General features: G+C 37.4%; 1 protein-coding gene across 1 annotated transcript in view; it reads left to right on the forward strand.

Annotated features, from left to right (window-relative positions):
* The window catches only part of macf1a (microtubule actin crosslinking factor 1a), a 229,607-nt gene that overhangs the window by 105,579 nt on the left and 111,549 nt on the right, over positions 1-12,479 (forward strand). Inside the window, exons 9-22 of the mRNA XM_028461883.1 lie at positions 701-807; positions 890-1,009; positions 2,269-2,364; positions 4,175-4,302; positions 4,383-4,476; positions 4,680-4,834; positions 5,876-6,170; positions 6,255-6,383; positions 6,484-6,561; positions 6,929-7,090; positions 8,563-8,667; positions 9,689-9,784; positions 9,864-9,989; positions 10,809-10,961. Coding sequence (XP_028317684.1) covers positions 701-807; positions 890-1,009; positions 2,269-2,364; positions 4,175-4,302; positions 4,383-4,476; positions 4,680-4,834; positions 5,876-6,170; positions 6,255-6,383; positions 6,484-6,561; positions 6,929-7,090; positions 8,563-8,667; positions 9,689-9,784; positions 9,864-9,989; positions 10,809-10,961 — 1,844 coding nt within the window. The remainder of the gene's footprint in view (positions 1-700; positions 808-889; positions 1,010-2,268; positions 2,365-4,174; positions 4,303-4,382; positions 4,477-4,679; positions 4,835-5,875; positions 6,171-6,254; positions 6,384-6,483; positions 6,562-6,928; positions 7,091-8,562; positions 8,668-9,688; positions 9,785-9,863; positions 9,990-10,808; positions 10,962-12,479) is intronic.

Here is a 12,479-nt window from a genome sequence, read left to right on the forward strand (position 1 = left end):
CAGGTTTTTTCGTCAATTATATTTTTTTGTTGCCAATGAGCTTTTTATCTGTGCATTACATCATTTTTTGTATACATTTTGCTAACATGAGATTTGATAATTCTACTAAAAATAAATTTTTTGTTGTAAGTATAGGTAATATTATTATTATTATTATTATTAGTTAAGGGGCTAATTGTCAAATCTGAGCTCTTCCTCTTATTTAGGATGATGTTGTTGATGGGTTTTTAAAAATAAATTTCAAAATAAACCATCGTACTAAATTAAATTCAGGCTTGGAAAAGTGCAGAAAATTTCCATGATAATTTTACATTGGGAATTTTAGTAATATTCAAAAATATAAACTTTAAATGGGATTTATTTATTGCAATTAACCCAAAAATTGGGAATAATTTAAAATAACTGATGCTTATATTTTAGATGATGCTCAAATATATAATTTTTAACTATATTTAACGTCCCTGTTAAGGACCAACCTTTTAATTTTCCACGTTATGTCAGATGGAAAATTTCCAACTTTGAAAAGTCCTGATATTATATATAATGTTTATTTTTTATGTATAATACAGTTATTAAAAACTACTCCCAACTTCTGGTTAATTCCAATAAATAATTCTCTTGAAAAGCTTATATTTTTTAATTATTCCCAAATTCCCACACTCTTAATTTCCTGTGAAAATGTTTGTGATTTTGTCCTCAGACGTTGACGTTCCGTCTCCAGACGAGAAGTCGGTCATCACCTACGTCTCCTCCATCTACGATGCCTTCCCTAAAATCCCAGAGGGAGGAGAAGGCATCACAGCACACGTACGTAGTAGAGCTGTAGCCAATAGAAATCCATGTAACATACCATCAGAGCTCAAAGTTTAAACCTGCCCTGGTTCTTCAGGAGGTGGATCAGCGCTGGTCCGAGTACCAGACCAAGTTCTCCTCTCTGCTCCAGTGGAGCCGCCAGCATACGGCCATGATGGCCAACAAGAACTTCCCACAAAACCCAGTAGAACTCAAGGTGAGCGGCTCACGTCTGTCTTTCCATCCAGATCTCATAAACGATACGGTTTAACCAGAGGTATTAAAATCAAATCATCAAAGTAAATAGCTTTCATGTCCTGGATTTTCCATAAATCTCTATTTTTATCTGCAAGATAAGAAAATCAGTTTCTTTAATAACCTCAGAGAACAAAAGAAACAAATTGAGAAGCAATTTAATCATAATAAAGAAATAAAAGAACAGAATCCTGATTTGGTCACAAATCTTCATTTGTGAGATTGGTAATTCATTACCAATTGTAATTTAATGATAATTGAGTTCAGCTGACTTTGTAATTGACATGGAAATTCTATAGAACTGTTATTTACAATATAATTAAATGCAAAACTGGGGAATCGCGTTATAATTTTATGGCTTACTGTACACATGTAATTAACAATGATTAAAATATGTTTCATATCACGTTTAACTGTCACGTCTCTTGAGGATCATTTTACTATTTAAAAAATTAAATCGAGTGGTAGACTGACAGAAAAATGGCTGAGATGTCCACACCAAAAATATTAAAACCTATAATGTCCTGGATAAAGAAGCTTAACAAGATAACCAAGAGACAAAAAACAAATTGGATTATAAATCATTTTTTTTGTGTAATTTACAGCTGATTTAAGGTCAAACCTGAAACGTTTTCACAAGAGATGCTAACAGTAAGCTAACACAAGAGGAAGGTTACGTTTCATGGGCTTTGTTATTAATGGCTCAATAATTGTGGTTAATTGTCATTACATTTTAGTAATTGAATTTTACTTTCAGGGGGAAAATAATAATTGCAATGTTAATTGTAATCGGACAAAATGTGGGTCGCTGTAATCGTAATTGAGTTGTAATTGAACATAAATAATTGAAGATGGAATTGTAATTGAAAAATGTAATTGACCCCAATGATTATTGTTTTGTGTACAGACTCAGCTACGATACAGAGGATCCTCTACAGGAAAACAATAAAAATCAATTTGAGAATATATTTGGGGGCTTGTCCGGGATCACGTCTTTCAATCTGTCTGTCAATGTTGTTTCACTCATATTGTTTTTGTGTGAATGCAACATCATTGGTTTAAACTTGTTTTTCATTGTGATATCTGGGCTTATTTGGAAGCAGAAAAACATTAAAACGCAGAATCATTCAGATTGTTTTCCGTTACGATAATCATGACATGTGATAAAGATGTGGTATTTCTCACACTGACTCAACCGCTCATGTCTCTGTCCTCCTTCAGGCACTTTACAACGAGTACGTCCATTTCAAAGAGACGGAGATTCCTGCTAAAGAAGCGGAGAAAGCTCACATCGAACACGTCTACAAGCTGCTGGAGGTAAAAAACAAATACTCCATTACTGTACTCGAGTAGGTTTGTTAGCAAAGGTTGTGTAGTTTGTTCTAGTGTTTAAAATTATATGAAATGAATGGAAAATGGCTATTCATTATATATTTTATTATTTATAAAAATAAAATAAAAAAATCCCAAAATAAATGGTACTTCTCCTTTAAGAATTTTCTCAATGAAGCAATATTAGTGACTTTTGCTACATACTGTATACTGTTGTCACATGTGTTCTGATTTGTAAATTTGTTTGTGGACATACCACCAACAATAATGGCCACTGCTATTGTTTTAAACCGTACCTGTAGTGAATTTTACCTGTCAGCTGCATCAAAGATCATATATGATAATAGAGGTTTGGTTAGATTTTATTCTTTAAAAGTTCTTCAGCAGGAGATAAATTAACACTTTAATTTGTGTGACACATTTGCAGCTATTTCGCTTGGAAGAATCGTATTGGCTGTAGTGACACAGTTTGTAACCAGACTAATTGATGATTCCGGGGCACTCAGTCTGGCAGTAAAAAGCAACTTCTTCATGATATTTTAGCAACAGAGTGGGACCAAGACCACACACATTAAATTAGACATATTAATGATAGAGCAGAGGTGTTATCGACATTTCAGTTCAGGGGTCAAATACGGACCAGTTCGATCACAAGTGGGCCTGAGGTTTTAGGTTGGAAAACGAACATTTTCAACATTAATGTTCTCAAGTTTGGACTTCCAGTTATAAATTAGACATAATGTTTGGAAGGAATCAACAATATTTAAGCAATAAGTGACATATACTCAAATGTTATTTGATTTTGGATTTGTTTTTAACCAATTTTTATTTAATGTGGGGAGATTTTGTTGAATAATTTGAGGAAAAATTGCAGAATTTTGGAAAAAGTTCTTTCAATAACATATATATAATAATTTACACAAGATTTATGTGTTCTCTGAAATTTTACTTTCTCCTGTGGACCGAATTGGATGCTCTGAAGGGTCGGATTTGGCCCCCGGGCCTTGAGTTTGACACGTGCGATAGAGGGTTATATCGTACGGTAAATGTTTTTATATCGCACTACGATATATATATTGTTGTATCGCACAGCGTTAGTTTGGTCACCTCTGGGATCCTCTTCGTGTGTGTGTGTGTGTGTGTGTGTGTGTGTGTGTGTGTGTGTGTGTGTGTGTGTGTGTGTGTGTGTGTGTGTGTGTGTGTGTGTGTGTGTGTGTGTGTGTGTGTGTGTGTGTGTGTGTGTGTGTGTGTGTGTGTGTGCGCGAGTGCGTGCGTGCGTGTGTGTGTTTTGTTTGGTTTTTATTTTTGATCATCAAAACAGGAGATTGTAGAAAGTAAGAGAAATTTATCGGATGGAAGAAATGACCTATTCTCAAAGAGCTGTTCCTTAAAAGATGGAGTCCCATGTTGGATTTGCTATCCTAAAAAGATGAGCATAGTTTGTGTTTTTGTTTTTATGTTCAGGTTTTTATATATTTTTTTTTTTTTTTAATCTAATTATTTGTGCAATCTTATTTTGAATATCTGTATATTGCCATGCACTTATAAAGTGTGATAAATATGATTGTATTGTACAATGTTATAAAACTTAATAAAAATTGAGTTCTAAAAAAAAAAAACAGGAGATTGTTGTTGGTTTCAAGGCAAACACATGAGAGCTTTTTATAGTCAGAGCTTTATTTGCGCTCAGCTGATGTTTGTCAGACCTATGACGACTGAATGTGCTGACTCATGTGGCTAGGTGTGTGAGAATTCCTCTAATATCTAATAATAATAATAATGTGTCCTCCTCCAGATGTGGATAGAGTTTGGCCGCATTAAGCTCCCTCAGGGCCTCCATCCCAACGACCTGGAGGAGGAATGGGGAAAACTCATCCTGGAGATGCTGGAGAGAGAGAAGGCGCTGCGGCCGGCTGTGGATAGGTGCGCCACACACACACACACACACACACGTACTTATGTGATTAGATCTTAAATCTAACCGATGTGCTGCTGTTTGTCAGGGTGGAGTTTCTGCTTCAGAGAGCCAATAAGTTCCAGAACACGGCCCTGGACTGTGAGGAGAAACTCACACTGGCAAGGAACACGCTGCAGGCTGTGAGTGCTTCACAATTGACCATAAATAGAATGTCGAAATATTTCAGATCTTTGCCCCTCGTCGCTCTCCTGTATCTATTGAGATCATGCAAACTTGGTGCTTTTTACCATTTCATGTTATCACATCTGGAGATATTCCTCCTCATTCCCCCTCCCGCGTTAGCTCAGATGAAGCTAACGGAGAGTGTTACTCTGCTCTACAGGACATGTCACGGGCAGAGAGCGGCGAGGCGGTGCAATGTGAGAGCGAGCTAGCATGTTACCTTCAAGACTGTGAGTCTCTGATCACGCAGCTCAACCTGGAGCTCAAAGTCCTCAGTGAGGATAAATACTACCAGGTGGAGCAGCTGGGGTTCAGGTGAGTGCGTCCCGCTACCACGTAACGATAGCACATAACGCTACCAAGTAACGCTAGCACATAATGCTACCACGTAACGCTAGCACATAACGCTACCACGTAACGCGAGCACATAACGCTACCATGTAACACTAGCACATAATGCTCCCATGTAACGATAGCAAATAACGCTACCACATAACGCTACCACGTAACGCTACCACGTAACGCGAGCACATAACGCTACCATGTAACACTAGCACATAATGCTCCCATGTAACGATAGCAAATAACGCTACCACATAACGCTACCACGTAACGATGGCACATAATGCTAGCACATAACGCTACCATGTAATGACAGCACATAACGCTGGAACATAACGCTACCACGTAACGCTGGAACATAACGCTACCACGTAATGATACCACGTAACGCTGGCACATAACGCTACCATGTAATGCTAGCACATAACGCTACCACGTAACGCTAGCACATAACGCTACCACGTAACGATAGCACATAACGCTACCACGTAACGATAGCACATAACGCTACCACGTAACGCTACCATGTAGCACTAGCACATAACACTCGCACGTAACACCACTGTATAACGCCAACATGTAATGATAATGATACTACCCAGTACTGCTACCAAGTAACACTACTATGTAATGCTACCAAGTCACGCTACCACGTAATGCTATTATGCAATACCGCTACTGCATTAAGCCACTATGTAACGCTACCAAGTAATGCTACTGTGTAACGCTACTGATAATGCTATGACATAACTCTACTACATAACAGAACTACTTACTACTACCCCATACCATTACTATGTAGCATCACTACTTAGCGTTGCCATGTAGTGATGCTACAACTAATTTCTACTGTTAATAGTTTCTACAGCAGACACTGATGTTTCACTTGTACCATGTCTGAATTATACTGGTTGTAATTAAGTTTTGTAATAGTAGTGATTTCTTATTCATATCAGAGTCATTTATTCTGATGTTGTTTGGACCATAATAACCATGATGAATATCTCTCTGCAGAGTGTCCTGTCTACAGGAGGAGCTGGTCTCCCTCAGGCTCCAGTGTTCCAGCCTCTACAGGAAAGGTCACTTCTCTCCACTGTTGAGCAGCTCCGCGATGGATCACAGCAGCCTCAGAGCCTCAGACGGGGGTCTGTCGGTGGGTCAGACGCTGCTGGGGGCAGTGGCTGCAGCTGGAGCCGCTCTGCTGCGGCGGCCCATGGCTCGCTCTCAGCTGGTGGCCATGTCATCATCAGAGGACGAAGGAAGTCTGAGGTTCATCTACGAGCTGCTGGGATGGGTGGAGGAGACGCAGGTGAGGATCAGAGTTCCATCAGCTCTTCCCAGTTCACTCAGTGTGAGATACCTTTAATGATCGTGTCTGTGTGTGTGTGTGTAGGACCTGTTGGAGCGTGCTGAATGGGGTGCAGACCTTCCGTCAGTAGAAAACAATCTTCAGGAACACAACAGTATACACACTGCAGTGGAGGAGCTGATTGGTAGCATGCAGGAGGCACGCAGCTACGAGGTATACACACACACACACACACACACACACACACACACACACACACACACACACACACACATTTATGGATTCTAATAAAGTCTTCCTGTTTCTCTTTCAGGCCAAAGTATCTCCTAACTTTAAGAGCAGTTACTCAGACACACTGGCTAAACTGGAGCATCAATACTGCAAACTGCTGGTGTGTGTGTGTGTGTGTGTGTGTGTGTCTTTATCCATGTTGTTTCCTTGTTAACGTCACTGCTAATGAAATCCAAGTTTCTCTCCAATTAGACTTGCTTAAATTGCTATAACATTTTATTGGGAGGAATATTTTATAGGTTTTAAAAAATATATATTTATTTTTTTAATAAGAAAGATATTATTCTAATAATATATTTTACCTATAGTATTCTTCTAGTCGTATTTATTTGTTACATTTTTGTTTCATTCATTATGTGATGAGTAAATAATGAAAGTGCACTACTCTCACAGTGAACATTCTCATTGATGTGATCCTGGTCATCTGATGTGCGTGACACCGTGCTTTGTTTGTGTGGTTGCCATAGGAACATTCGTCATGGCGCCTGCGGAGCCTGGAGAGCCTTCAGGCGTTTGTGTCTCACTGCACAGAGGAGCTGATCTGGCTCAATGAGAGAGAGGAGGAGGAGCTAGCGTACGACTGGAGCGAAGGAAACACCAACATGAACGCTAAGAGGGAGATGTACAGCGTGAGTGATGCTAATATTAACCCTGAGGTCAGAGATGTACAGAAATACACAATATATAACATTTCAGGTCAGACATGGGCAACTGGCAGGTCTTATTTTGGGTAGCCCCAAAAAGCATAAAATGATTCCAAAAATACACAAAATTACAGTTAAATGTATTTTAAATGATTACAAAAACTATGAAATTGACAGAGATTTTCACAAGATTACTTCAAAAATCACAGAATAATGTACAAAACGACACATTAACGACAGCAAAATGACAATGAAACGCACAAAATGAGATAAATATACTAAATAACTAAAAGAACACCTAAAATGAGAGATAAATGCACAAAACGACAACAAAAACAATAATTGACAGAGAGGTTCACAAGATGAAATATACAAAACAACAAAAAATACACAAAATGACAACAAAAACACAAATTAAGAAAAAAATACATAAGATGACTAGAAAAATAACAAAAAACTATACAAAACAAAAACAGCTAAAAGGAGAGAAAGAGACACAAAACGACAACAAAAAATGTATTAAACTATTATAAAAACACACAAACGACCACAAAAACAACCAAATTCACAGAAAAATTCACAAGATGACTTGAAAAATCACAGAATACTATACAAAACAACACAACACACAAACGACAACAAAATGGCAACATAAACACACAAAATGAGAAAAATATACCAAATGACTACGAAAACACCTAAAATGAGGGAATAATACACAAACCGACAACAAAAATACACAAAATGAGAGAAAAATATATTACATTACTACAAAAACACACAAACAACTAAATTGACAGAGAAATACACAAGATCACCATTACAGAAAAATATACAACAACAAAAATGCACAAAATGAGGGAAAAAAAATACATAAAATGACTTAAAAAATAAAAAAAAATGTATACAAAACAACTACAAAAACACCTAAAATGAGAGAAAGGGGCACAAAACAACAAAAACAATACACAAAAGGAAATGTTAGCAAGAACACACAAACATACAAAATGTGAGGAAAAGATATGAAAGAAAAACTAAAAAAAACACACAAAATGACATTGAAAACACAAAATGTGAGAAATGTACACAAGATAACTTAAAAAATAACACGAAAATATACCAAAACCCCCAAAATTTGAGAAAGATACACAAAACAACAACAAAAACATACAAAACAACATCATACAATATATATACTTTATATAAATGATAATAATATTGTTGGTAGTTTTTCTAAATGTCGACGTGTTTTTAATGTAGCCCTCAGATCAGATTTGGTCACATTTTTTCTAAGTTGCCAGTCTCTACAGTAGTTGTGTTTTGCTTCTATCTGCTGTTCAGTTCTGTTATTCTGACTAAAACAGTGATACACCCCCAGTGGACACATTAGGAATAACAGTTGTTGTTTTTTTTTTTTTTTAAATCTTCTCCTGATGTTTTTCCTTCTTCGTCCACAGGAAATGAGGTCAGAGTTGGATGAAAAGCGTGACGTGATGTGCTCGCTGCAGGAAACGGCCAATCGTCTGTGTTTAGAAAACCACCCAGCCAAACAGACGCTGGAGGTGAGTCAGATGGGAAAGTGCAGCTTACGCACTTTATGTGAAACGCTAAAAACTTAGTGATAAAACAAAGACGACAATGATGAGTTAAAGCAGTGGTTCCTAGCTTTAAAAACATTAAAAATGAACAATATCTTGATTTTTTTTATCCTGAAATGACACAGGAATCACATTAGGGATGCAATTTTAAAGAGTTTATTAAAAGCTAATGTTATATATATACATATATATACAGTATAAGGACGTGATCTATAAGGCTAATGATATTGTTTCTCATGGTTTGGGCCCCTTATTACTAATTTGATGGTTACAGATGGACCAGAAAGACTTGGGGTCCTCAACCCCATCCAGCACCTTTGATATGAACTGGAGCCAGGCCTTCTTGTCCAACATCAGTGCCTGACTTCAGAAATACTCTACAAAATAATTCTGTTAAATGACTACGTTATAGAAGAATTAATACTAGAAAAAAAGGTTTTGCCCTTTTTGTAATTGACATTTTGTGTGGTTTTCAAGCCATTTTCTGTATTTTTGTTTTCGTTTCTATCTCTTTTTGTGTATTTTTTAGTTAATTTCTGTGTTTTTGTTGTTGTTTTGTATGTTTTTGGTGTCTTCCTGTGTAATTTTTTGTAATTTTGTGTACTTTTCTGTCATTTCATTGAGGTTTTGTTTGTTTTTGGTGTCATTTTGTGCACTTTTCTGTCATTTTGTGTATTTTTTTCATAGTGTATATGATTGGAGCTATTTTGTGTATTTTTTTTGTCTTTTTGGGGTCAATTTGTGTTTTTTTTTTTTTTTTTCATTTTGTTAGTTTTTGTTTTAATTTTGGTTGTTTAAAAAAAAATCTAAATTCTTCAGTCTTTGACTTCCTCTATAAGTTGTATTTATACATTTGCCGAAAAACCAAGTTTAGAACTAAAAATGTGTGTGTCCCACTGTGTTGTCCTGACCCTGGAGTTATGGATCATACTGGGAATAAAACCAGTTTCTACTGGGAATGACTGTGTCCTCCTGTGTCTCTCAGGCTTACAGTGCAGCTCTACAGACCCAGTGGCAGTGGGTGGACCAGCTGTGTGTGTGCGTGGAACAACATCTAAAAGATAACTCCGCCTACTTCCAGGTGAGCCTAATGCTCCGCCCACTGTCTGGGTTCACCTCACACTGTTAAATCTGCTGTTTTCTTCTCTTAAATCCATCAGTTTGTGAGCGACGCCCGTGACTGTGAGTCGTACCTTCGTCAGCTGCAGGAAACCATAAAGAGACAGTACACGTGTGATAAGAGCAGCCGACTCAGCAAACTGGAAGATCTGCTGCAGGACTCCATGGTAACCAACGCTCAGTCTAATGTGATCATCTGATCTGAGAGTCACATGATCAACATTCATGTCAACATTTAGAATAATGACCAATCATAGCATTAACTCATGAAACAACAAAGAGTTTTTTTTTTATCCATTTGTCATTTGGTTTAATTTTCTCTTGTTTTGTGTATTTTTTTTCTCATTCAGTATATTTTTGTTGACATTTTTTGTTTTTGAAGTAATTTTCTCTCTTTTTTTTTTTGCTGTCACTGCATATTATTTCTCTGTTTTCTGTTTTATTTATTTTTCTCTCATATTGTGTATTATTGTTCTTATTTAGGTTTTTTTCCCATTTTGTGTATTTTTCTCTTATGTTAGTGCAATTTAATCGCCTTTTGTGTGTATTTGGAATAATTTTTATTTTTTTTTATTTTTGGAGGTTTTTCTCCCTCGTTTTACATATTTATTATTTTCAGTTTCAGTTATTTGTTTGTTTCAGTCTCACAAAATAGATATTCAAACATAAATCACAATTACATTTTATTTATTTTTGTTCTCATCTTGTTTATTTTTCTCTCAATTTATTAATTTTTGTTGTCATTTTATGTATTTTTCTGTTATTTTTATCAATTTTTATCATCTTTTGTATTTTTCTGTAATTTGTGTGTATTTGGAATAATTTTGTATATTTTTGCAGTTGTTTTGTGTATTTTTCTGTCATTTTGTGGGTTTATTTTTGAGGCAACAGTAACCATATCTGCTATACAGATACTTGTTATTGAGCATGTGTTTAGTCAGCATGTTGTATTTAATGGATGATGATGATGTTTCTTTGCTGTGCAGGAGGAGAAGGAGCAGCTCATCGAGTACCGCAGTACGGTGGCGAGCCTTGTGGGCAGGGCTAAGACGCTGGTGCAGCTCCGCCCCCGCAGTGCAGAAGCCACGCTGGGGTCCACCACGCCCATCAAAGCCATCTGTGACTACCGGCAGATTGAGGTACGGCATCTCACCTGGAATATATGTGGATTAGCATTATTATTATATCCTCTGACGTCACCTTAGCACCAGTTGTGGTCCTCACCAAACCCTCCACGTAGGCTCAGAATTACATGATGTATATGAATGCATGTAGCATCAGCTCACACTACTGCTACAGTGGAGGAAATAATTGTTTGATTCGCTGCTGATTTTGTTCGTTTGACTGTGTAAAAAAACAAAACGGTCTTTATTGTATTTATGTTACACTATTTATACGTTTTTAGGCTGGGCGACTGGACTCACTTAGTTGTTGTTATTTACACTAGTTAAAATCACTACTCCTCTGTTATTTGGGAACAAATCTGGTTGAAATTTGATAGCAATAATTTATGGATGTGTACGCATCGACGTTCGGAGCCCCATTTTTGATTTGGGGCCCCAAAAGAAAAAAAAAATGAGTCAAATATTACGACGGTTAATGGTACCAAATCATTGGCACATACCAATATATAAATGGGTCCCATTACCGCGTACGTGTCACAGAGGTGCCAGGGGGACCCGAGGGGCCCCATTTTTCAAATGACTGCTCCTCCATTAGTTCTTGTTATTCCTGAATGCAGTTTGGTATGAATACTCCATGAATGAATATGATTAGACGCTCGGAGCCCTCTTTTTTTTTTAAATGGGGCATGGGGGCCCACCCCCTATTTTCGGTAATTAGTGTGATATATCGTTTCAAAGGTAATTCATTATGATTATGCCTCGCACAATTCAATTAGGGGCCCGTGGGCCCACCCCCATTTTTTAGACAATTTCCATTAAAGTCCTTTACGCATTTATTTGTGAGTCAAATATTGCGACAGTTGGTGGTACTGAATCATTGACACATACCAATATATGAATGGGGCCCATTACTCCATATGTGCCAGGGTGCCCCATTTTTCTACTCCTCCATTAATGCTCGTTGAATCGGGCTGTAATTTGTCATGGATATTCTATGAGCAGATGTCAAGAGTCTCTTTTTCACTCTGTAAACCGAGTCGTTTGACTGAATTCTCGGGAATGTGGTACGTCCTATTCGACGCAGTGACGTTCTGTGGGCCTGGTCATAGTTCATCCAAACTTTTTTTTTAAATATTATGTCTGTTTGTTTAAATAAAAGTACCATACATATTATAGACTACTCACTTCTTTGTAATCAGTCAAACTTAGAACTTATAATAATTTCCTCCACTGTATGTTTAGCTGCACAGGGTCAGTGATGCTCTGAGGCACATTTACACCCACAGTAATCTCTCTCTCCTCCACTCCCCCTGTGTCTCTCTCTCTCTCCCACTCTCTCACCTTCCTCACTCGTTCCCTCTCCTCTTCCTCTCCATCCCCGCCTGGAAAGACAAACGTTCAGGTATCGCTGCCTACGTTCTCCCTCTCTCACCCCTGCTTCTCCCACTTCGTGCTGCTCTGACTGTCACTTTCTTATCAGCTGATTTTAGACTCCTGATTATCTAACAATTACACCAATGTAGGCCCGACACA

The sequence above is a fragment of the Gouania willdenowi genome, chromosome 11, assembly GCF_900634775.1.
Source record: "Gouania willdenowi chromosome 11, fGouWil2.1, whole genome shotgun sequence".
NCBI classification, from domain to species: domain Eukaryota; kingdom Metazoa; phylum Chordata; class Actinopteri; order Blenniiformes; family Gobiesocidae; genus Gouania; species Gouania willdenowi.